This window comes from Sciurus carolinensis, chromosome 11 (assembly GCF_902686445.1).
Source record: "Sciurus carolinensis chromosome 11, mSciCar1.2, whole genome shotgun sequence".
Lineage (NCBI taxonomy): Eukaryota > Metazoa > Chordata > Mammalia > Rodentia > Sciuridae > Sciurus > Sciurus carolinensis.
The window spans coordinates 129,025,098-129,051,821 of record NC_062223.1 but is presented as its reverse complement, the minus strand read 5'-3'; the positions used below and the strand labels follow the sequence as shown (position 1 = coordinate 129,051,821).

Here is a 26,724-nt window from a genome sequence, read left to right as displayed (position 1 = left end):
CTTCTGGTCTACAGAGATGTTTCATTCATGCTTGATGCATTTTTTTAGTCAATATCTTATATTTTGGCATTTATAACATGATTATAAACTCATTAAAATCAACCTCAGTAAGGGAAAATATGAGAACTTAAATGTTAATATGGTAATTATCACACTGACAAATTAGAAGGATAATAATATTTGTGGCAAGCAGGAAAATAAACATAGTCTAGTGTTAAAGTATAATCAGTGCAGACTTTTTTTTTTTTTTGGATTTTTTTTATTGTAAACAAATGGGATACATGTTGTTTCTCTGTTTGTACATGGAGTAAAAGCATACCATTTGTGTAATCATAAATTTACATAGGGTAATGTTGTTTAATTCATTCTGTTACTGTTTCCCTTCCCCCCCACCCCTCCCACCCCTCTCAGTGCAGACTTTTCAAGATAATCTAAGAATTCAAATCAAAAGCCTTAAAATATGCATCCCTTTTTTGATCCCAGAATTCCTTAGGATAAATTCTAAAAAGTCATCTAAGACTAAGACAAAGGTTGATCCACACAAATATTCATCATAACAGCACTTATAACAGCAGAAGTTGGGATGGGTACTCTAAAGGTTCAGCCACATAATTGAGTAGATAATGTAATAATTCCCAAAGACAGAATACTTGATAACCATTACAATTATAGAATAGAGTGCTTAACGACATGGGAAATACTAAGAATATGTTTTTGTGAACAATGGGTCATTAGATAAGCCTAGTTCAATTTGGAGACTAGACAACCATATGCCACCTAGTTTGCAGTACTGAGGTCAATGCATAATTTTCATCTATTTTCTTTGTGTTCTTTCTGTGTCTTCTAAAGTTTCAACAAGAATCATGTATGAGTATTTCTGTTATCACGAAAACAGATGTTATAAAACAGAGTCTTGTATTGTTCAAAGAAGTAGTAGGACATAGAAAGCTTCAAAGTTTTTCCAGCTTTGAAGGTGGGAAAACTAGGTTAAATTCTAACTCTGCCAATTTTTGGCTATGCCTTTGGTAAAGCCCTTTATAAGTCTCTGAGCCTCAGTTTTCCAAATTCGTAAAATGGGACCAATAATGCCGTATCTCACAGGGTGAAGATAATAGTGACCAAAATATACTGTATATGAGAGAGCCAGAACTGTTCTTGGATATGGTAGATTGCCTCTGATCAGAGCATGCCTCTTCCTTGCTGACCTCTCCTGGAATCCTGCCCAGCTGCCCTAAGTCAGTCAAATTCTCTCCACCATGTACACTAGGAGAGTTTTTCATGAGATGCTGTCACCGTGTGTTTACTTGTCTGCCCCTCCCACTAAGTCCCTGCACGTAACAGGCATTCAAAGACTGTTATGGAATGAAATAACTTTTCTCAATAAATATTTCCACCGAGTTGAAAATAAGATATAAAGTATGCAAAAGAATCACACCCTAAATGGGCTTTGATGCCATGAAAGGACTTTTAGACTTATTATCCCAATTGTGATCTACCCAGGAATCCTATGAGGTAGGCAGGGATGATTTTTAAAATATTTAGATCTTACTTTAGAATGTAACAGTCCTCCCTCCACTGGCTCCAAACCTCAGCTTAGTGTAGCTCTGGACAGCAACAAAAAAGGGCTTTGGGAGAACTTGGATTCAAGAGAAAATTAGGAATGAAAGATTTTTTTTTTTTTTTTTTACTACTTACGTATAGTGCTAGTCATAACACTGTGACAAAATACCTGAGATAAATCATCTTATAAAGAGAAAGTTATTTTGGCTCATAGTTTTGGAGGTTTCAGTGCATGGTCATTTTTCCCATTGCTTTTGGGACTGTGGTAGCATAGTACATCATGGCAGGAATGTGTGGTGGAGGAAGCCATTCACCTTGTAGTAGTTGGAAGAAACGAGGGAGAAACAGAAAGGGTCTGGGGACCCAATGTTCCCTTCAAGGGCATGCCCCTGATGATCTGACTTCCTTCCATTAGGCCCCACCTCCTAAAAGTTTCACCACTTCCCAACAGAACCAAGCTGAGCAGCAAGCCTTTCAGGGACATTCCAGATTCAAACTGTGGCACATACCCGACTAAATGTCATCTTCTCCACTTGCATAGAAGCTCCTTGAGGGCAAATCCTGCATCTCTCTTATAAACCTCTAACTTTTAGGCAGTCACTAAATATTTATTGACTGTGTCTCTTCCTTTCAAGAAAAGCAGAAGACCTTCAGGTGCTAAACTTTAAGGATGATGTAATAATTCATCAAGTCATACATTCTTTTTCAAAAGAACTTTGTGATATAATTCACATGGCATATATTTAATTTATTTAGAGTGCACAATTCAATAATTTTTAGTATAGTCAGAATTAGGCAACAATCACTACATGCAATTTCAGAATATTTTTACCACCTTAATGTCTCCCAACCTCCTTGCCCTCTGCCCTAGGCAATCACCAATCTGCCTTTTCTCCTTATTGATATGCCTGTTCTGAACATTTCATACAAATGGAATCATTGTACTATGTGGACTTCTGTGATAGACTTTCTTCACTCGGCATCATGTTCTCAAGGTTGATCCATGTTGCAGCATATATGGGAAAATAATATTCCGTTTTATGCATATATTACATTTTGTTTACTCATTCATCAGTTGATGGAAATTTGGCTATTGTAAACAATGCTGCCATAAACATGGGTGTGCAAATATCTATTCAGGTCCGTGCTTTCACTTCTATTGGGTATATTCCCAGAAATGGAATTGCTGAATCACATGGCAAATCTATGATTAACATTTTTAGGACAGTTTTTCCAAAGCAGCTGCACCATTTTACATTCCAACTAACAATGTGTAACAATTCGAATCTTCCACATCCTCACCAACACTTGCTCTTATGCCTTCTTCATTATAGCCATCCTAGTGGGTACAAAGTGGTATCTTGTTGTGGTTTTGATCTGCGTTTCCCTGATAACTAATGAAGTGTAGCATCTTTTCATGCATTTACCTGCAGGTTGTATATCTTCTTTCGAGAAAGGTCTATTCAAATCCTTTACTATCCTTTCTAAATTTGGATGTCATTTTATTATTTTGTTGCAAGTGTTCTTTAAATATTCTGGACCCATGTCTTTTATCAGATATAAGATGTGCAAATATTTGCTCCCATTCAGTGGGGTGTCTTTTCACTTTTTTGATAATATCCTTCACAGTTTTTAATTTTGATGAAATCCATTTTAATATTTCTTTTGTTTCTTGTGCTTTTGGTGTCATAGCTAAGAAGGTCTTGTCTAATCCCAGGTCACAAATATTTACTCTTATGTTTTCTTCTGATATTTTTATGGTCTTAGTTCTTAAACATTTAGATCTCTGAGTCAAATTTTGTGTGTGGCTGTGAGGACAGCCAAAGGTTCTCAATAAACATCTCCTTTTAGCTGTGAATCTGCTCCATCTATTTGAATCCACCCCAAAAGCTAACACAGAGATGTGAAGGGACCTTTAACAAGGCATAGATGCTGACAGAAACCACCTCTAGGTAGAAGAGGTCCCTGTACTCCTTTTCAGGTAAGTCAGTATCTGATTTTGATTTCAGTATGAGCCCAGGCTTTTGAAAGCACCTAAATGTGCCAAGATGGAATTTACATGTTGAAAACAGCTCCACTCCGTATGAAAGAGGTTATACAAAAGTAAGTTGCCCCATGGAGTAATCAAGTTAGAAAAGGGCAAGTCTAAGGAAGCCACCTAATTGGCAAAAGAAAGTCCAGCCCAGCAATTAGAGAACACCACCCACACAGCTTGGATTGACCCCACCTGGCTATTTTCCTACAGCATTAAAAAAAAAAAAAAAAATCAAAACAATCAGACCATTTTCTAAATGGAATAAAACATTCCAGTGCAAGCAATAATTAGGAGATAACTACCCTCTTGGCTGCTTTCCCCATCGACCTCTGGCCCCCTGCCTCCCAGCACACCTGAGACATGCAATTATCTCAAAACCGCCCTGCACCAGGAGCTGCACACCGAGTGCACCCTGTGGCCCTCCTCCCCAGTCATTCCTCCAGTGGATTTGTCCTCTTCTCCCAGACAAACCAGACAACTCATTACATGAGAGACCACATGCTTCCCTCTGCTTCTGGGAGGAACACCAAGCACACCACCTACTTCTATTAACGATGCCTGCTGACAACCCTCCTTCAAACTCTAAAACTAGGCATTCACATGTTCTGTTGCTGAGCAGGTCAAGGTGGGATCTACTGCTTCCTTCTGGAGGTGCTTAGGTCTGGGACAGGTAGTTTGGCTACATAGCACTGAATGTCAGTGCTGGGAGGAACCTTCTTCCTCCCTCCCTTTTCAGACAGGAAACAGCTGACAGAAAGGGGTTGTCAGGGTCAAAGAGGGAGCTAAGGGCAGAGCTGGGATTTGAACGTAAAATCCCTGACCGTTTGACTCCAATACCCTTACCAGTACTTCATTCTGTGTAATGTGCAAAAGACATGCAGAAGGCTCACTGTTTAGTCTGTGTCTAATGTTTATCTGCAAAAACCCAATCTCCCCTCCGACTCCAGGCAAGTAGACTCATGAACTGGAGCACTTTTTGCTTCTTTCTCTCCCTTTCTTTCTGTAGTTTTAGAAGAAAGTGACAGTTGTATAACTGATGACAATTTCCATAAAGCTGAGAAACAAGTTTGGATTCTCCAGCATGAATCTACTCCCAGACCATTATTGCTCACATTACCTGACTGTTCCAGTCTGAAGCTGGGATGTTCCATTACACCACAAACAGGGTCCCAAATACCAAAGCTCTGAATCTACTTTCAGTTTATCTATGTTGGCCTTCAAAAATCTGGATTCTCAACCAGGCACAGTGGCACATGCCTATAATCCCAGGGGCTCAGGAGGCTGAGGCAGGAGGATAACAAGTTCAAAGCCAGTCTCAGTAAAAGTGAGGTGCTAAGCAACTCAGTAAGACTGTCTCTAAATAAAATATAAAATAGGGATGGGGATGTGACTCAATGGTCAAGTGTTCCTGAGTTCAGTCCCTGGTACCCCCCGACAAAAAGTCTGGATTCTCTGGAGATATGCAATTTGTGAACAGATAAATAACAATAATAATGGTAGCTAACATTCATCGGCTGCATCCTGTGTTGCAAGTACTGTTCTAAATGTTTTAGAGAAATTAGTTCAGTTAATGCTACAACTCTAAGGTACATGTGAGGCATTTTACTGATGAGGCACTCTGAGATTAAGTAGCCTATTCAAGATTATATAGATAGAAACCAGTAACAATGCCATGGAATTATTTGCTATCTGGAGACTTTTAATGCAAAAGATAACGATGCTGCTAGGTGTGTGGCCTACCCAAATTCTGTGAGTGGAAGAGAGAGATGCTATCCATTTGGATCTTCTCGCAGAAGAAAATTGTATTTTAAAGCTGAAAAAAGACCACTGAATAATGAGAGACTTTCAGCCTATTGCAAAACACTGTGGATCCTAATGGAACGAACGCCAACAGAAATGGAATAGAGGGTGAGTGTCCCATCTAATGTGCAAGATTAAATTTACCCAACCCGCTATAGGTTACAAATGCTGACCAGTCAAAACTAGTCAGAGATGCTATCTTGGTTTTGGCAGCGTTGTCCTTGGCAGCAGTGTGAATAAGTCTGAGAATCAAGTGCTAATCTTTTTCCAGTTCCAATTAGGTTACTAGCCTTGAGACATCTTTATTACCCAATTATCTTTCTCTTTTCCTCTCAGTACCTGAAGAGATAGCCCTGAAAGAGGTTTACCCGCAAAATATATGAAGCAATCGGAGCTCAACAATGCCATGCTGTTCTGAGGGAGCAAGGATTTAGACTCCCGACTGAACACAATCCCTCACATACGCAGACCACATTTTGAAGTTCTTAAGTGCCCCCAAGGACTTCTGCCCCTTTTATCTGCCTGTGATTCCCTTTCCTACCTTCATTGGGTCTCAGTTTAAATGCTGCCTCTTCTGTGAAGCTCTCCCTTCTCTGTTCTGACTTTGAACCCTCTCTTACGTCTTCTTGCTTTTGCCCTGATCAGTCTGGACAATTTAAATTTCAGGTCTGTCTCCCCCACTTGACTTTAATTTTAATGAACAGATTCATAGTTTGTCTTTGCTTCCCCACTTCCTGATGAAGTGAGGTGTTCCATAAATTATCACCAATGTGAACTAAAAGCTCGTTTCCTAAAGGAACCTGAAATTGTTTGTTCCTAATTTTAACATTCTGAGTTTAAATCCGCTGAGCTCCCTCCATCTTGACGTATATAAGGCAGAGATAACCATCAACAACCAGCCCACAACTGTACCCCAGCAGAGGCTGGTGAAAAACAAGTGACGTCAGAGACCCAGGCGCACGCACCCTCTCCTGCGCGTATTGGGCGGTACTGGCAGAGCGGGCTGGCTGTCAATTCGTTAAGCATCTGACTCATGAAAAGATTGCTGATAACCAATTTGAACAATGCCTCTGCTACTCAGGAGACATCGATTTCAATGACGATGATGATGATTGACGAGGAAGGAGGTGGGTGGTGGAACTCGCAGGGAAAACACTGAAAGGACTTGCCCGAAATCAGTCAGGGAGGGGTAAGCATGGGAACACAGTTGGCCTTTCTCACTTCCAAGCGTGGTTCTTCCAGAGAACAATCCCCCGAATGGTTTCCACCATAAGTTATTTGTGTGTAGCATTGTACAGTTTTTGGAATGGCGCTTCTAACTGAATCTCACTTGTCCTTGAATTTCAGCTTCTCTGAAATTCACTACCTCTCCTCTGAACTCATGAGCTTATCAATGTATAACAACCAGCACTTATTCAAAATGTCCACCATTGCTGCTTCCCAGGCCTTCTTTCTCCAACTAGATCATAAATTCTAAGACAGATGGGGTTATATTTTATTTTCATTACCTCCTATAGTGCTCAGGACAAAACTTGATTCATAAGAGATTTCAAATATATATTTGTTGTTTCATAAGGTATATTATGGTTTACACATGCAACTGGCTCCTGCCTTACTTCCTGCATACTTCATGAGCCAAGTCACCTCCATGAAAACCCCTTCCATCTCAAGGTCAGTTTCCCCCAGAAAGAATTATGCGATCTGCTCACAAATTCCTCTCTCGGAATATAATAGTTGCTGCTTATTGGCTTTTCCCCTAATTTTCCCCGTTCATATTTAATTTGCATTTTATTTATTTTAGTATTTTCCCCTTCACTGCTAGCAGACAAAAGCAAAAAATAGCAGAACTAAAGGTTTAAGAAAAATATTAATAGACAAAACCATGAATTTGAGAAAAACAACTTCCACTGATTTTTTTTTTTTCCTGAAAACTGAGGAAGGGGACATCTCAGTTAATTGATTATTGTGAAAAACATCATGTTGAAACACCAGGAAATGTGGCTTCTGACTAGACGAATTAGCAAATTAGAATTTCATAAGAAAGGCATGGTTATGCCTGGTCAATACAGGAAGAAAAAGAGCCAGTAAGATTCAGCGAGGTTGTGAGGGAGGCCCTTGTCAGATGACATGGGTACCCAGGGTCTAAAGGATAGGACAGGGCTTCTTCATTTATCCCCACCCCTCTTTTCTTCTGTGGGCCTTGACCTTGTCCCTTGTGGTTTACAGAAGTGGGAAAGGAAATATCCAACTACTTTTAAAATTTTGGATTTAACAGGGCTTTTCAAAAAAGACAGGAGAGGTGGGCAGGAGGATAAATAATAATGAAAACAAGTTCCTCAAAATGTAGTCGTTTAGTCTTGGTACATTTAAAAACCAAAGATGAAAATACTCATTTGCAAGGCACTACAGTCGTATCATGTAAGCTGTGGTCATTAGACCATGTGCTTCCTAATAACCTGGGTGTCTATTAACAGCCTTGTCACAGGCCTCTGGAATCAAAATCCTGGGGGAGGGCCTAGAGCCCTGCATTTTCACCTGCTATGCAGTGACTCTGACACCTACAAAGTTTGAGGATCCCTGCTTTGGAGGGTGACAGTAGCAGAACAGATGTGCTTTCTCTGTCACTATAACCAGAGGGTACTACTTCTATTCTTAGCTTTTGGTGGGAAAGGAAGGAAGTTGTTTGAAGAGGCTAACAGGTGGGGTTCAAACTCACAGCTGAGAAGCTTGTGGCCTTCTTTGATTTCTAAGGAAACTGTGAAAAGAATATCCCTCTAGTTAAGCAATCCAAGTCAAGTTCAAGCAGCCTCCCTCCCAGCCAGCATCTTAGAGGAGGCCTTCCCATCTTGCAGCCCAAACCTTCCCGTCTCCCAGCAGCCCCATGTTAAGAATTAATCCCATCAGGATGGGCACACGGTTAGACCCACTTTCTCCTCTCTTACCATTTTCTTCCATTTCATCCTGCGATTCTGATACCAAGTCTTCACCTGCAGCTGAGTAAGTCCCAGAGACTGGGCCAAGTCCAATCTAGAAAACACAAGATATGAAGGATGAGGAAGATGGGAGAGAGCAAGACAGACAGACAGGGGTCCTGCTGACTAGCTCCAGGAACTTGCTACCAAAGCTCAAACCTCCCCCATTAAACCCATCTTCCCCAAAGGATTTTCTTTTCCTTCTAAGAATCCTATGGAGGAAACTCTGGGAAACTAAGAAACAGGTGGCCACACCCAAGGACACCTGGGGCAGTCCCCATGCCAGAAACATTCTCTGTCTGCAGTGGACTTGAAAATATTGTCTTAGCCTTCGTTTACAAAGACCTTTTCCTAATCCAACAGTCTTTACCCTGATCCTCTACAAAATGTGAACTCTAACGCAAAGTTCAACCCTGAAATGAAAGGTAAGGCGTAGGTCTATGGTAATGCCATTCTCGATCCAGTTCAAGTTCTAGCTCCCCTGACCTGTGTCCTCTGCCCCCCTCCCACAGACCAACAGTCACCATAGTGGCCCCATATTCTCAACTGTCCTCTAATCACTTCACATGTGTTATTTCTCTAACTCAACAGCAACTCCTCCACTTCGTTTTTATTCACAAGAGTGCATCTCACATTGCTAAATCCAGAACCGGTGCTCAAAAGTACAGTGGCAGTCATAAACTGTTATAGTGATTAAAATGTCAAAAACAATTAATGTTATGAAATTCCGAATGAAATGTTAATTCCTTAGCTCCTTCTGCTTTCCATGCTACTGCTCATCATGATCCTACATTTCTCTGTGCCCTTCTGAAAAGCCCTAAAAATCAAATCTGTTCCCAGGGGGTGTGTATTTGGGGTTAATTACAACAACACAGTGACCTCAGCACACACTAAGTCCCTGCTGTGTGCTCTCTTATGCTTTTCTTTCACCACCCTGTGCAGTTGGTATAATTATTCCCATTTTATAGATGAGAGACTTGAGGCCTGGAGAGATTAAAATCTCTCAGCAACTATGACTAAAACCTGCATGCCACCTGACTTTTGTAAAGCCTTATTGGAACAGTCATGCTCATTTGTGCCCGTACTGTCCGTGACTACCTCTGTGCTACAGCATCAGAGTTGAGTAGTAGTGACAGACCCACAAAGCCTGAATATTTACTACCTTGCCCTATACCAAAAAACTTTTCTGACTCCGGAAGATGATCCTGGAGTAATAGGTAGAGACAGGAATTCAAATTCACTTCTGTCTGACTTATGCTACCTCTTATACAAGGGCTCAGTCCCACTCATAATTTTGTACGAGTTGGATCTGTCAAAGGGAAGTGCAGGGAGCAAACAACCCAAGTGGAGAAAATGGACTGAGAAGGGGAAGTTTGTAGCTAGGCTCCAGCCTCAGTCCTGCTACTGACCTATGTGGATAAGCACCGCCAGGAAGGACCACCCCCTTGAGTCAACATCAGCCACCGTCCTGCAGCTCCAAGCCTGCTCTCTGTGTAAAGCAGCTCAGGCAGTGACCATTATTATTATTATTATTATTTTACCACTACTTTTTGAAGATCCCCAAGTTTCTAAGAATCCACTTGTGGATTTAAGACCCACCGTCTCCCACAAGCCTGAGCCATGGAAAGCCTCGGATGCAAGTTCTCAGTTGCAACCTTCTCTACCTGATCATATCTAACCATCAGCAGCACCCATGGGTACTGGCCATCAAAGTTCAGGATGCTAACTCAGGTATTCTCAGGTGCTAGCTGCCCAGCCCCCTTGTTCTGCCCAGAGTGCACAAATTAAGTCTTTTATAATAAAAATGGAGCCTGCCTTCAAGGGACTTCAGAACTTGTCTTAAATCTTCATTCACATGCAGCCAGTCATCCCTGTTGAAGGACTACCAGCAGCCAATAGTTTTATTGGAAGTAATTAACAAACTGAAGCCAATAAATTCCCAGTGTCAACAAAACTTAGTTCTTCCAATTAAGAAGCACCGTGTCCCCAGCAGTCATTCATTAAGAACCAAGAACCCAGGGGGCCATCCCACAGACTTCTGGTCTCCAGGGCCTTCCCCGGGCTCTGTGGTGCCTTTCCCAATGTGGGTCACCTGAGGCCATCAGGTGCATTAGTCAGTGGAAGGTTCGCAGCACTGCCACTGCATTAGCAAATGGTGTTAGCTCACTTGGGAAAAATGCATCCTTGACTCACTCCTGGCTACAGAAACACACTTCACTGTCATCAGCTTTCTCTCATTACCTGCCACCGTTACAAATTCTCACTTCCCTGCATATTCGCTTAAATGGAATCACCTAGGAAACCAGAGAAACAAACACACAGGAGGAGGGCAGGAGCTGTGGGAGGAGGGAGCGCTCATGGCCCTGGTCACGTAGGGAGGCAAGGAACATCTGAGAGGGCGGGTTCAGGCCAGCCAGATGGGAGTCCTCCTCCCCAGGCAAGTGAATCAATCCTGTGTAGGTCACCTGAGAGATGCCTGGGCAGGTATCAGAAAGTCCCAAGAGGTTTGTTAAAACTAACATTTCTGTAAAAAAAAAAAAAAAAAAAATTATCCGGCTTCTGAAAAATAAGCCTAAAATTTGACGCATGTGTGCTGAATCTCCTAATGATGCCCACATCATCTGGCTGCCCAAGTCCATGAGGCTCCCTGTTATCTGCTGAAAGGATCAAAACAATCACTTTATATCAGGGAACTGCAGTTATTAATCCAGAATTCACAGACCTGTTTCCACTGTCCACCCCAAGCATGCACATCCCAAACAGAGATCCCTGTTTTCCCACCAAACCCAACCTGTCCACAGCCTTCCCACTTCAGTGAACAGCATCCCTATTTACTGATGATACCCGCAGAGTCCCCTCCCTGGATCCTCACCTGTCTGGGGTGGACAAGTACTTCTGTTTCTGGAATTTCTTCTCCAGGCCCATGAGCTGCAGCTCAGTGAAGATGGTGCGACTGCGGCGGGGCTTCTTCTGCCGGGGTGTGGGCTGCTCTGTCTCTGACTCACTGCTGGCGAGAACCTCGACACCAGGAGCCTCAGCAGAGGCAGCCTTGGTGGCCGGATGGTGGGATAACACTGGGGTGATTCCGGGGGTGGTGGGGACCAGGTGTGAGATGACCGTGGGCTGTCGGGTGATCACGGAGAGGAGAGGATATGCCCGAAGGGAAGAGGAGCCTGCAAGACAAACAGGGAGGAAGGTTACTGTCAGGAGCAGGGAGCAGAAGGAGGCTGGGAGCCCAAAGAGGACTGCTTGCTGAGACCTGTCTGATGGCAGGGTCTCCTGCTCATGCGTAGATGTAATGGAGGAAGTGGTGCAGAGAAAGCAACTCGAGACCTACAGCTGCAGGGTGGGCAGGGAGATGTGCTCGGCTTGGTGTATGACAACATTCATTCCCCCCTCAGTCAAGAAGGGGTTTCTGCAAGTGCTCGGGTTTAAAGTGAATGCATTCCCTCTATCCCCGTTGGGATCTCCTAAATTCTGCTTTCATGGATACAGGTCAATGGCAACAAGCAGATGAGAAGAAGTATTCAGAAAAAGCTAGAAATGCAGACTTCGGAATTCCAAAGTAGATTTAGTCCTAGAAAGGTTAAGTGACTTGCTGAAAATAACACAAGTAGGAAAAATTCAGATTGAAGGAGCCAGACCAAGTTCTGGGTTTTGGTCCTGTCCTGCGAGCACCACATCATAAATCACTTGGATACAACCTTTAGAGGAAGGGAACAAAGAGATTTTAATTCATATGAAAACTCAGCTTAACTCTGACTGGCTGCCTACAGCACTGTGTTTAGGAGGGTCCCCAGGCTGGGTCAGAGCTGGGCTGAGGAAAGAGTGGAGAGGTTGATTAACAATGTCTGCCACAGGCATGCAAGGGGACAACGGTATGGTGGTACCTGTGCTAGTTATATGCCATTCCTGCTTAAGGAATTTCAAAGCAAGAGTATTTTTCCTTCCAACACCTATCTTTAAAATTCAAATAGAAGACCTCTTTCTTTTCATTTTTAGCAGCGTCAGGTTTGAAATGTCTAGATCATGACTTATGTACACCATTTTGTCTCTCTGAGCCTCAGTTTTGTCATATGGATAGTGAGTAAGAGAAGCTAATTTCAAGGAACCCTTCAAACCCTAAAATACTGATGCCAAAAAGTACCTATCATCCCATTGTTTGAGAGTTAATGAAAATAGAAAAGACACTGCCCTTCAGGTCTCAGGGCAGTCCTGGCAATGGACTTCAAGGACAAGACAACAAGAGCCAACCAACATCCATACTGGTTTGGGCTGAAACTGACTAACGTCATAGAAGCCTCCGGGAGCTACTCGTGAACCAGAGCTTCTGTCTGGCTTGGCGTTGCTCTTCTAATTCATTCCCATGCCTCTGTTCTGGATGCCAGTCCTAGTTATTAAAACAGATAAGCTTTTCTTGTTCTTTGAGTATCCTTCTAGCAGGCCCAGGAGAAACCACAAAGTTGTTAAAAAACGATAAATCACCAAATGCTACAACTTCCATTAGCTCCCCAGCCAACTCTGACACTTGAGGTTTTGTGTTGTGGATTCTTTTTTTAAAAAAACATCATCTGAGGAACAACATTTTATAGCAAGAAAATTAGGATACTGGGCTTGTGGTTTTAGATCTCTCGGCACACAACATGAGTTGACATTAAGTGAAAAAAAATCTCTGAAAGCTTCTTACCCAGGCAGAAGGTATTTCTCATCTCAAATCATGTTACTTCTTTAAGTCTTCCATTTCTTTCAGAATGGACTTTATCAGGTCAATTTATAATCTAGACACTCAGGAGTTCATCAGGCTAGAAAGTGGCTAACTGCTTACCTATAAGAGAGGGTTTTTATCACCTTTCTCTTTTATAAACTTTTTTTTGCCTAACATGGAATACTATTTTGAAAATGTGGTAATATCTAGTGTTAGCAAGGATGTAGGGAAATAGGCACTCGTATATTGTTGGTGAGAGTGTAAAACAGTATAATTTTTTTTAAATTTTTTTTTAAATTTTTTTTAACAGTATAATTTTTTAAGAGGAGAAGCTAAGCAACATCCCATCCACACACCCATCTGCCCACCCATCCATCCACCTCTCCATCATCCATCCATCCACCCATGCAACTAGCCTGCCAACCATCCACCTACCACCTACCCATCCATCCATCTATCCATTCATCCACCTATCTGTCCATCCATCCATCCATCCACCTGCCCATTCATCCATCCACCCAGCCAACTAGCCAACCTTCCAGTCATCTACGAATCTAGCCAGAAATTAACAGGCAATTCCATAGCTTGAGTTCTACTTGCCCATGTGTATAAAGCTTTATGGACAAGCATATTCACTGCATTCTTGTTTATAACAGTGAAAAGAATGACATAACTCACATATCTAGCAAAGGGAAAATGACTAAAAAATGTAGTACATTTACAGTATAGATTAAAATGTAGCCATTAAAAAGAAGTATCTATATAAAGTGATATGAATAGATGAATACATAAGTAAACCAATATAAGAACCTATTTAAATATATTAAGATAGAAAAAAGTATGACATAAGACAATTTGCATTATCATAAAAAGAATGCATGTGTCTGCATTTATAAACACATTTTTTAAAGCTCAGAAAACGAGTTACCAGTCTATTAACAGTGATAACCTCCGGGAAAGTGGTGGAAGTAAAATAGATGAGAAGGTAGTCTACATGCATTGATATCATCCTGTGTTCAATCTGCCAGAAATATTTATTGAGCATCTACTATGGGCTGAACTTTCCTCTTGAAGCTGGGGATACAACAATGAATAGGGTAAAATGCCACCTATAGGGAGTTTACAGTTAAGTAGAGGTGACAGGCAACAAACAAACAAACAAAAAATAATATAATGCCAGATAGTGATAAATTCTAAGAAGAAAAGTAAAGTGAAATGTGAAAATGAGCAGAGAGAGGTGAAGGAAGACCTCTGTGGAATGGTGATCTTTTGGCAGGTATGCGCCTCTCTGCACAATAGAGCTTGAGAAGACACAGGAATGAGTCCCCCAGGAGAGGACCACCACACACACAGCCCTCCAGGGGGAACAAGCTTGGCTTCAAAAAATAGCGAAAAATCAGAAGTAAGAAAGGGCAGAAGTTATAGTCTAGAAAATTCTGGAGTGATCTGTTATAGTCAGCTCATGTCAGGTCTTGAGGGTCAGGGTGAACAACTGATTTGATTTTTTTAAAAAAGTCACTGCTGAGTTGAGCCGGGGAAGGACGTGATCTGATTTATGTCTGAAACAATCCTTACAGCTACTGTGTGGCAGGGTCTGCAGAAGAGAAGTGAGGAGCAAGAAAGCAGAGAGGAGGCCAGACCATACTCCAGGCTAGAGAGGCAGCAACCCTGGCAGGAAGAGGCCGTCAGATTCAGTGTATATTTTACAGTTTGGGTGAGGAGAACTTGTTGAAGCACTGAATGTCGGGTCAGAGAGAGAGAGAGGGAGAGAAGGAGGGAGTTACTGGGCAATGGCTGGGATTTGGGCCTTATCACTGGAGGAATGGAAGCATACCTTACGAAGATGGGAAAGGTTAGACAAAAAGCAAGATTAGGTGAGAAAACCAAGATTTTTGTATTAGACAACTTGTTATTAGACATCCTGGATGTGTGGAGGAGGCAGCTGGACAAACCAGTCTGGAATTTGGGGACAGAGAGCTTTGACTCACGGAGTATATGTGGCACTTTAAGCCGTGGGATTGCGTGAGATCACCGAGGGAGTGAGTGGAAGTAAGAATAAGTGATCCAAGGATGAAGGCCTGGGGCACGCCCACATCTGAGGTCATAAAGAGGAAGAGGAGCCAGCCTTCCTGACTGAGAAGGAGAGAATAGAGAAGCAGGAGGAAAGCCAGTGTGCCCCTGTGTCCCAATACCCAATGATACTTGGATATTACTTATATTTTGTAACATCAATGTGTTATTTTTGTAATTTAAAAAAGGAAAAGGACTGGGGTATAGTTCAGTGGTAGAGTACTTGGCTAGCATGCACAAAGCCCTGGGTTCAATCCCCAGCACCAAAAAAAAAAAGAAAAAAATTAGATTAAATGAACCTTAAAGTTTTGAGTTTCATTGTCTTTCTAAAGCTCTAGTAGAAGTTCAATTCGTCAAAAAATAATTATTATTCACTGACCCTTGGACCTACACATACTTAAAACTTCTAAAAATCTGGGCAAAGAAAACCAATCTAGAAATCCTTGAAGTGGAATATAAAGTATGTTTCATTTTGTGACACCATGAGTAAGACAAATATTGTGTGTTTTCTGGGGTGAAAGGGACTCTTTTAGTCACTTCTGAATCAAAGGATCTAAAGAATTTCTTCATGTTGAAAGACGTTTGGGTTCTCATGCTAAGTAGAATCACACTCTTTCTTTTCAAATACACATGGTTCAATGTGGAAAAATGATAGTCTTTTCTACAAGTGGTGCTAGAAAAACTGTACATCCATATGCAAAAAATAGGCCTACATCTCACAAATTGTTTTTTAAAAAAATCAAACAAAATGGGTCACTGATCCCAAGGTAAACTCAAGCCTGTAAAACCTTTAGAAGGAAATAGAAGGAAATCTCATGACTTTGAGTCAGGCAGAGAATTTTAACTACAATACTAAAAACACAAAGCATAAAAGAAAAAAGGCAAACTGATCTTTACCAAAATTAACAACCTGCAGCAGCTCAGGAGGCTGAGGCAAGAGGATCAAAAGTTCAAAGCCAGAGACCCTGTCTCTAAACAAAAAATAAAAAGGGCTGGGGATGTGGCCCAGTGATTGAGCACCTGTGGGTTCAATCCCTGATAGAACAACAACAACAAAAATTAACAATATTTTCCCTGAAAAAGATACAATTAAGAAAATGAAAAAAGCAGCTACAGACTGGAAAAAAAATTTTTGCAAGTCCCACAACTGACAAATGATTCGTATCCAGAATATATATATTTTAAAAAATTCTCAACACTTGACAATTAAAAATAATCCCATAAAAAATGTGCAAAAGTTTTCACCCCTTCACCAAAGAGGATATAGAGATGGCAAATAAGCACCGTGAAAGATGCTTAAGATGATTAGTCAGTAGGAAAATGCAAAATAACACCACAATGAGCTCCACTGCACATCTACTAGCATGGTCTAAAATGATTTATAAACTGACATTATCAAGCACTGGCAAGATGAAGAGTAACTGGAACTCTCATTCATTGCTGGTGGAAATGCTTTTAAAATGGTACAGCCTTTTTGGAAAGAGAGTTGGCAGTTTCATATGAAGTTAAACATGCAGACACCATATGAATCAGCAAAATCCACCAGTAGGTATTTACCCAAGTGAAAACAGAAAAAACTATATGCAAATGTGTATAGCAACATTAACAGTAATTATCCCAAACTGGAAATAATCCAATATTTCTCCACTGGGGGTGGATAAACAAAATGCAGTGTATGCATATGATGAAATACTACTCAGAAACAAAAGGGATAAAACTGTCAATAAACACAACATCATGGATAAATCTCAAATGTTAATGCAAAGAAGCTGGACTCAACAGTCAGTTGGCTATAAGATTTCATTTACCTGACATTCCAGAAAAGGTATAACTAAAGATAGAGAACAGACTGCCAACGGCTAAGGGTGAGGTAGCATAAAGGAATTGGTGGGGTACGGTACTGAAACTGTTTTGGATCTTGATTGAGGTAGTGATTAGGCAGCATCTTGCATCCATCAAAACATATCTGTACATTAAAATGATGAATTTTTACTGAATCAAAGGAAATAAAAAACTGTTAATAATGTTTTTAGGCAAATTTTATTTCTAAATATTCAGATTTTATAGAGAGAGGTATTCCTTTTTTTGTTTGTATCTGTGTTGGGGATCAAACTCAGGACTTCACACATGCCAGGCAAGTACTCTACCACTGAGGCACACCCCCACCCCTTATTAAGTATTTTAGCTATTTTGTTTTTATTACCAAAATAACACAAATTTGTTATAAAAGAAATTCAAAACAATTTAGGACTATACAAAGAAGAAAACTCTCTTCACTGCTTCCAACCCCAAATCTTAAGAGATAAACTTACAGAATTGCTCCTGTGTTCATACAAACATAAATATGTTTTAAATCTAGTAATACATATGTTAATCTATTAAAATAGTTACAAAATGTTTATTCCGTAAAATGCGTCACTTCATTTTTTTCTAAGTGAATAGACAATGATTCTAACACCTCATATTGACTAGTCCCATGACTTAAAATGCCAAGTTTAAAGTACAGTAAATCCCCAAAGAAATTAAGTTGGAAGTTTTCATTTATCAGCATTCAAGAGTCTGCTAGGGAATCTTCATTGCCAGAATCGTGAGAATCTCTTGCTCTCTAGAAAAGCAGTCTAACTGGGGAGACTGCCCTCTGTGGGGGTGGGGTGCAAAAAGGGGCACAATGTGGAAGGGGAGGAAGGATGACAGAGAGTCAGGAAGTCACATGAACCAAGAAGGGGGCATCCATCAGAGGCTGTTATGAGTCTGCAACTTTGGAGAAAGTTAAGGCTCTTTAGAGAGAATTTCTGGCAACATTTTAGGAGTATACTGTGCAAAATCCATGAAAATATAGGATAAAGATCATATACAAGGCTTCTATAAACAGATTTCCATTATCTTTGAATGAAATTTGATACATACACTGAGCCACATGGGACCCTAGAGATAGTTGGGTTACACTGTGTATATACATGGGTCCTTCTGGACTCTGTTCTGTTCTACTGAACCAACATATAATCCTATTATAAGACCACTCTAATCACTGTGGGTTCTTCAGGGAGTTCTATTATCTCAGATAACAGAATAAGTCCCCCCCTCTTTATTCTTTTTGCAACATTTTCTTGGTTATAGTTACTTATTTTTCTGGTTGAACTTTAGAATCCATGTGTTAGACTCTTTATAAAAGCAAACAAACCCCAACCATAAAAAAATTAAAATTAAAATTAAAAAAGCAAACCCCACTAAAAATATAAGAATTACACTAGCCATATTGATTTTTTTTTTTTTTTTTTTTTTTTTTTTTTTTTTTTTGCAGTGCTGGGGATTGAACCCAGGGTCTTGTGCTTGTGAGGCAAGTACTCTACCAACTGAGCTATATCCCCAGCCCGCCATATTGATTAATTTAGGAAAAGATAATTCTTTTAATGATCCTGTCCTCTGGTAGTTTGAAAACCAATGGTGGTTATTTAAAAATGGTTTTGGAGATTTATGCAATTTGGTTCCATAAAGATAAACCTAATGAAAACTTTGTTTAAACACACACACAACTTCTGATCAACTATAGTGATTTAAGGTAACATCAGAATCACCAGTCTATAGTTCCAAGAGTCTTAACCCAATGTTCTGGTGCAAATTCAGTGACAAAATCACACTCTTCCCCAACCATCTGAGTTGGGGACACACACACAAAGCCTCTATGATGCCAAGAAACATTTTGGAGTTTCAGAAGGGCCACCATTACAAATTAATATTATGGTAGTATTTATAATTTATAAATACAACATAATATAAAGTATAATTTCACTGTCTTAGGTCCTGGACATTTGACATGTGCCTCTAAGATTCATAAGAAACAAGCATGGCTGGAATAAGAGTCAGTGGGTCACAATCCTGTGACAAAGCACTGAATCTCCTGGAAGGCAAACACACAGGGTGCAGAAAAATGAGACAAAATATACTTTAGCCAGCTGTTCTCTGTCTTTCCACGTTTTAATATGTGATCAGGTTTTCCACAAAATAGCATTAGTCCAGAGCTTTAATTTCACAAAGCACTGCACATCACCCCTTCCCATATTCCCACCAAAATACTGAGCTGTCCATATATCTTTGTTGTGCCTGAAAAAAAAAATCAAACTTCAGCTTTTAAAAGTAGAGAAAAAATGACAAATTAATGCATAATTCCTGGGAATTATCACTATGTGAAAATGTTGACTGAAGACAGCTGCCCCTCTACTCTGGATCATTTACATACACTTGTGAAACTCAAGCACATTATCAGCTACTGAGAGGGAGTGATAATGATAATAAACCAGAGAACTGTTTAAACAAACACATTTTCAGTTGACAAAAGGAGTGTAAACATGACCGCACTGAATTAATTTTCTAAGAGTTGCTTTTCTGTAGCCAATCCCCTTAACCAATGTTTTGCTATAGGATAAATATCACATGACTGTGTGTATCATGTACCTAGAAATACTTTCCTGCCAAATGTTTGGACTTTTTGAAAACCCGTTTTTAGATCTTAAAACCTGAGTACATTAGTGGATGACTGATGTCAAGAAACATCCAGGGAGTTTGGGGAGATGTGGAACATTTGGTAGACTAAATGCAACACGGTCATCCTTCTTAGTTCATAGGTTTCACATCTGAGAATATAACCAACCTCAGAATTAAAATATTTTTTAAAAATTGCATCTGTACTGAATGCAGACAGATTTTTTCCCCTCACCATTCCCTAAATGATAAAGTATAACAACTATTTAGATAGCTTCTTCATTGTGTTATACATAAGTAATCTAGGATTGATTTGAAGTTTCTGGGAGGATGTGTGTAGGTTCTATGCAAATATTATGTCAAGTTACATAAGAGACTTAAGCACCCATGAGTTTTTGTTATTTGCAAAGAGCGAATGTCCTAAAATCAGTCCCCGCATGGATACCAAAGGATGACTGTATTTTCTGATTCTGCAAACTATACGTAAGCTCTAGTATGTGATGTGCTTGGGCCAGGCATACGCATCATATTCAGGATTGCTGATTCCTGGCACATCTTCTCAATTTAAGTCCTCCTTCATGGCAGAAGTCAGTTCCCTTTAGTTACATCTGTACTTGAACTTCAGAACTATTTGTGTCACTGTAACCAAAACACCTGACAAGAACAACTTAGAGGAGGAAAAGTTTATTTAAGGTTCATATTTTCAGAGGTCTCAGTTGATAGATGGCCAACTCCATTACTCTGAGTCCAAGGTGAGGCAGCACATCATGAGGAAAGGGCCAAGTTGAGGAAAGGAAAACTGTTCAATTCATGGTGAAGTCAGGAAGTGGTGAGAGAGGGAGAGAAGAAGGGGCCACAGGAAGAACAACCCTTCCAGGACACACCCCCAGGTAACCCACTTCCTCCAGTCATATCCCACCTGCCTACAGTGACCACTCAATTCACTCAAACTAAGATGGACTGATTAAGTTACAGGTCTCATGATCTAAACATTTTACCTCTAAATATTCCTGGATCAACAGGGGATTTGGGGGAGCATCTCACATCCAAACCATAACAAGAGCAGAATTCCCAGACAACCATGTCTGCCTCTATACATCTTCTGTGGGCTTCTGTTCCATTTGTCCAAAATACCCATCCCCTAAATGACTCTCCACACCTATATTTCTGGTTAACATAAGCAAAGGCCAAAGGCCTGAGTAGATGAGGATCTCTAAAGTGTCATCTTGAATGATTTATATTCCAGGAACATGTGACCTCTACATGTGCAGAAAGCTTGAGAGGGATACAAGTAACACAGAAAGATAGAGATATACAGAAGTATGCAGACAGCCTGAAAGAGACTCAGGGGAACAACTAGGTAGTGACAAACTGATTTTCTTAGCAAAAAAAATTATAAAACACCCACACCAAATTATTCCCATGAAATTCCATTCCTACCAATTGACTGGTAGTTTTGGGTACAGAAAAGAATAAGACCTCTACCACTGACTCTCGAGTAACTTTGCATAGGTTACCAAAACTTTCTTAGTTTCAATGTCCCCATCCATAGAGTCAACCAGTAACAGTTCTCCCTCTTAGATTATTGTGCATTAAAACATGTCAAGTGCCCAGTCGGCACTTGATGGTTTTCAGTTCCTTTTCTTTTCCTTGCTTGGTGCCCTGTGACTGAATCATATTAAAGGGGACCTGTTTTCTTATCAAGAAAACAGACCTACCTATGAACCACACATGTATTTCCTTAACCTCTGTATTCATATGAAAAGCGAGAATCGCCAACAGCAGAATTTGCCAGTTTCTCCTTGCCCAATGGAAGTCTTCAAATGTACTAGCGGCTATGTACTGACATTGACAGCAGTCAGAGAGTTGAGAGAAATAAGTGCAAAGGCTAACCTGTCCAGGCATCCTTCTAAAACTCCAGAAATAGTTTGGTTTTGCAGACTTGCATAAAAAAGCAGTGCTAGGAGTATAGCTCAGCAGTAGAGAGCCTTCTTAAAAAGACAGAACATCTTGAAAGACCTTCAGCATATCCTTTTTTATTTTTTTTGCGGTGCTGGGAATTGAACCCAGGGCCTTAGTGCATATCCCTTCTCAAGGTCAATAATAGGCAAGAAGAATGGATTTGGGGAGACACCAGATAAAACTAGTTAATTTCTAAAAACTGCAGGGAAGACAGTTACAGGGAAGTTAAACTTACTTTGCCCTGCCTTATGCTGAGAGTGAGCTGAAGAAAGCATGCACTGAGGGTAAGCAGGAACTGGTCATGAAAGGTCAGTGACCATAGGATGGGAAAGTGGGGGATAAGAGAACAGGAATACAAAGAGGCTTCTTTTAACTTTATGACACACTAAGTTTCCAGTGCAGTAGAGTGAATGAAATGGATGAACCATGTACAGGTGATAGAGGGGTGTGACTGAAGAAAACAGAAAACTTATCAATTCAAAGGCTGCAAAATGTCTTAACTATTAATGACCTTATCAAAAGGTAGGGAAACACGTTGATGAATTAAGTGTAAGTGAATCAGAAACAGAATAAATTTATTCCAAAATCTGCATGGGATTGCTATGATGCAGACGTCAGAATAACCAGCTACTTAAGAAAAAAAAAAACTTAAAAAGGTTCCCAAACCTTAAAAAGGTTTAAAAATAAAGGGCAAAGAGATGGGATAGAAAAGAAATACTGGGGAGATTTGGAAAAACGAACAAGTTTGGAAAATAAGCAGAGTCCGTCAGAGCAACCCTGGCAGGCTGATTGCGTAGACTTCTCAGATTTTTTACTTTGTAGAGACAAGCTCAGTCTTATCACGTTCATCCTGCAATCTACTATAGTCATCAGAACGATGTATACTCTCAAAAACACTGGGCTTTGTTGAGAGCCGAGATCAATTAAGTTGGCTCAGCAGAATGATTTCTGGACCTTCCCCAGCCTGCCTAAAATGTCATACCACCCCTTGTCATCATCCACCCTGAGCCTCCACCATCCCTCAGTTCCCTCAGCCAAGGAACACACTGGAAATGGCATGATCTTTCTCCTCCTAAACATTCTGATGTCTATATACTCCCACACCCACTTTTATCCGCACCTCTCACGCACTCACGGATGGAAAGCTGCATAGAGCAGCTGTTGTTTATTACAAAGACAGAATTAATCACTCCTACCTCTGTGTACCCACACCTTTTGTTTGTGTCCTTATTCACCCTTACTTAATTCAAAACTTGAATTACAAGTTAATTTCTCTACCCATCTGTTTCTCACCAAATTTCAAACTTCTTTAGAACAAGACAAAATCAAAAAGTGCATCTTCCCAGCACATACCATGTGCCTTCATTGAACTGATTTTAATAGGAATCCTGAAAACTTGGTTCTGCCATTGGGTTCTGGCCCTGGTCCGGTCATACTTCAAAATATCTGTTTTCTCATCTATAAGATGGTAATAATAATACTTCTCTGCAAGCTTGTTGGAAGATAACATTGGAAAACAAGCATGAAATTCAATGAAGAACTAATCCAAAAGTGGCACTCATTTTTTCAAACATGCACTTAGCAAACCCAACAGAAGTTCCATATTTTACAAATGCCTCTCTTCACTGAGAAGTCACAGCCCTGCTTTCTTGTGCTAACCCAACCCTGCTTGCTGCCTCATGCCTGTGCTCAGTGATTTCTAGTTAAGGTTCTGGTGTTCATGGGACCTGGGTTTGCACAGCATTTACTAGCAGGAATACCTGGTTCACTGTCCCCATCATCAAAGAACTTAACTAAACAGCCACTTAGTTTTGCTAAACTGGTAGGGAGAGAAGTAATTCCTGGTCTCTGCACTCAAGAAGCTATTATCTAACAGGGGAAATGAGAAATTAAACTAAAAGGTAAATAGGAAAACAATGATGTATGAGGCAAATGCTGAGCCTCATGGGAACCATATGAATTCAGGCCAGACTGTGGTTTCTTGAGAGCATGCTGCCTAGCAATGGAGTATTTGAGGAGAGGAGGAGATGGGTTGTAGGCAGGAAAGAAAGCATGAACTCCAGAGGTATTATCAAGAAAATTCCAATAGGATCCAAGAACCTACCTGACTGGGATGGGAAGAAGGGCAGGAGCATATAGGGAGCTGGAAGACCCAGCAACCTGGGGGTGACTGTTGGACTTGGACAACCATTGACAAATCTGAAGTCTGCCATGTGGGAATGTCTGGGAGAAAAGATGAGGCTTGCAAGTTTGAGGTGACAATCAGATATCTAAATTGCAGGGAAAATCACAACCAGTTCTCCCCAGAAAGGCTCTGAGATGCCATTGCAGGTTTTACACAGAACTGGAGTTGAAGGGTTGAAAATAGAATTCACCTTCTAAACACAAAGCCTTAAGAACTCCAGAGGACAAAGAACTGGGCCTTGGGGTACAACTTCATCAACAGGACTGAAAAAGTAAACAGAATCAATAAAAGAGACAAATGTTATCACCTCTGAAGCAGGAACACAAACAAAAGGTACAGGCCAATAACCATGGCCAAAGAGAACTTCAAGAATAATAAACGTTCAGTGAGGTTGCTCACTAATGAACCCTTTTGACATAAGTTTTAAAACCAACATTTGCAGACCTATATTCACAGATGAGGAATCTCCACCCGGCAGGCTGGGAAGGTGTGCATAATGCCATGGCACAGGGCAAGGTTTCCAGAAAAAGCTCCAGGAGAGTACCTTTCTGCAAGTGGCCCCATGAACACACAGGCTAACTCCCAACTACCCAGAAGAAGACTCTGGTAGGTTAAATCTCAGAATAGCTTATGCCAAAATGTCATTTTAAAAATCCAAGCTGACTTCTTCATTCTTTTCCTCTACTCATTCTTATCCTGGTTAGATAGCTCTGTAGCTTACCTTAGCTGTGAAGAATTAGAAACAAATTACATAAAGGAGAATAAAATTCCATTAATTTCAACAAATTATAGAACAGCTAATGTAGATAAAACGCCAAGAAATGGGGATAAAACAATACACAAGACAGGCTGGGTCTTTGCCAAGCTTATGGTCTGGTCAGGAAGGCAGATTATTAAGAGTAGCTCAGGGTTTTCTAAAGAATATTCACCAATAGGATCCAGTCAAACACCAGCAGTCAGGCTTCCTCTGGAAGAGCAATATTTAACTGAGTTCTGAAGAACAAGTTTGGCTTACATGCCAATCCAAGATGAACAGTAAAAAGGAACCAGTTAAAAGTTTAAGATAGAGGGAAAGGGGAAATACTTGGAAATGATGTTGGCTAAATTATATTGTTATATTGTATGTACATACAAATATACAATGAATCCCACCATTATGTACAATTATAATGCACCAAAAGCCATTTGTGTCTTACTGAAGAATATATAGAGAACTTCTGATGTTGAAATTGGTTTCCCTGAGCAAGAAGAAGTAGAAACTCTAGAACCTGAAGGCACTAAGTCAATAAAATGAGCAAACCACTCAAGCAAACCACTGTCTGGTAAAGTTCCGAAAAGACAGCCAAGGGTCACAATTTTTCCCACTACTGCCATGATTGGCACTACGCAACATTTCCATCAAGATATTTTGAGGTCATACATCCAGTCAGATGATTCCTATGGTTAAATCTTCTCTTCCTGGTGTCCATCATCCCCTGATAAAAGTGTACCCTTAAGGCAATGCAGCTAATGTGGTCAGGGAACACAGAATTATGTTGCAAAAAGGTCCAAACTTTGGAGGAATTTGACCTGTTGAAGTGAGGAGGAAAGACATCTCTGTCTTTGATGGAAGGATCTTGTTGGACAGAATTAGAGTTCCTCTTTCTTTCTCTCTTACTCAAGCTATCAACATCAAGTGGCAACCTGTGTATTCCCAGTCATGAAAAACTGGACATCAAATATGAATGTTTTTCTCGTGTTTGAGTCTTATCTTGGAAGGCACTTACTATAATAAGAGATAACAGCAATAAGATTTTGCAACACAATGAACATCAATTTTGCAGTTTATGGTCCCCAAGTGGCCAACCTGGACCAAAGACCATTGTTCCCTACAGCAAAAAGGCCCTGAGCTAACCCTACCCTCAGCCAATTCCACCTACAACTCCATTAAGCTTGATCAGCCTCTGAAACACAATGAGTTCTCTCTTTCTCTGCATTTCCTCATCTATAAATGGCAAAGTCAATGATTTTTAAGGTCCTTTTTGGTACCCCAATGCAACACTATTATGAGTAAAATCCCACTGAGAGACAATGTATCTCTCTTTTATTTCTCAACTCAGTTCAAGGTCCTTCCTTTGTCTTTCTATCCATCTGTTCTCATTACACTTTACATAGGACATCAACTGAACAAATATTAGCTAAAATAACTGTGCAAAGAATAAGAATATTAATACATGTATATAAACTACTCCAGCTCTACTAGCTCTTCTCATTCACAGGAAGTGGGGTGATAAACTATTTACTTATCTGATATCCCCACAGGTGATCCAGATTAACTACTGAAGGCAAATGACTCTATTTGCATAATCCTCACCTTACACAATTAACACTTTGGAGGCTGTGATTTATAGCTAATGACATGCTGAAAACAGAACATAGAGATTTTTTTCTAATCCTGTCTTTGATGGATGAAGCAGAAGGTATTAAACAAAATCACAAAGAAAGTCACTGTTTGATCTAGGACCAGGGCTCAAACTTCCAGAGAGGACAAATGTTCTGTTCATGTACTGCCTTTCTAGGCCAAGACCACCAAATGCTGAGTACTGTTTGGTCACAGGCACTTATTTTTCTCCTTCATGTGCTCTATTTTAGGGGGAGCTTGGGTGTGTCAGAGATTCACAGCTAATAATCTGATACATTACCAAGCAATCCAAATTTGGAAATTTCTCCTAACAGGGTTAATACAAGCTTTGGAAGAATGGAAGGAAGAAAAGGTAGATCTGTGAACTGCATAACTCAGTGGCCCATAAGATTGGAAATGATTTGTTCACTAAAAACGAATAATGATGATAGCAGCAAACAACTCCTGTGGTAATGGTCTCAGGAAGGGTCAATCTCTCCAAAAGAAGAGAGTTTCAACAAGCTGCTCAATCAAACCATGAGACTCTTAAACACCATCCCTAATCTCAAGGAAATG

At 40.4% G+C, this 26,724-nt stretch overlaps 1 protein-coding gene across 1 annotated transcript in view; it reads right to left on the bottom strand.

Moving 5' to 3' along the window:
• The window catches only part of Barx2 (BARX homeobox 2), a 68,349-nt gene that overhangs the window by 1,325 nt on the left and 40,300 nt on the right, over positions 1-26,724 (bottom strand). Inside the window, exons 2-3 of the mRNA XM_047517514.1 lie at positions 11,240-11,540; positions 8,338-8,422 (exon numbers count right to left, since the gene is read on the bottom strand). Of these exons, the coding sequence (XP_047373470.1) occupies positions 8,338-8,422; positions 11,240-11,540 (386 nt within the window). The remainder of the gene's footprint in view (positions 1-8,337; positions 8,423-11,239; positions 11,541-26,724) is intronic.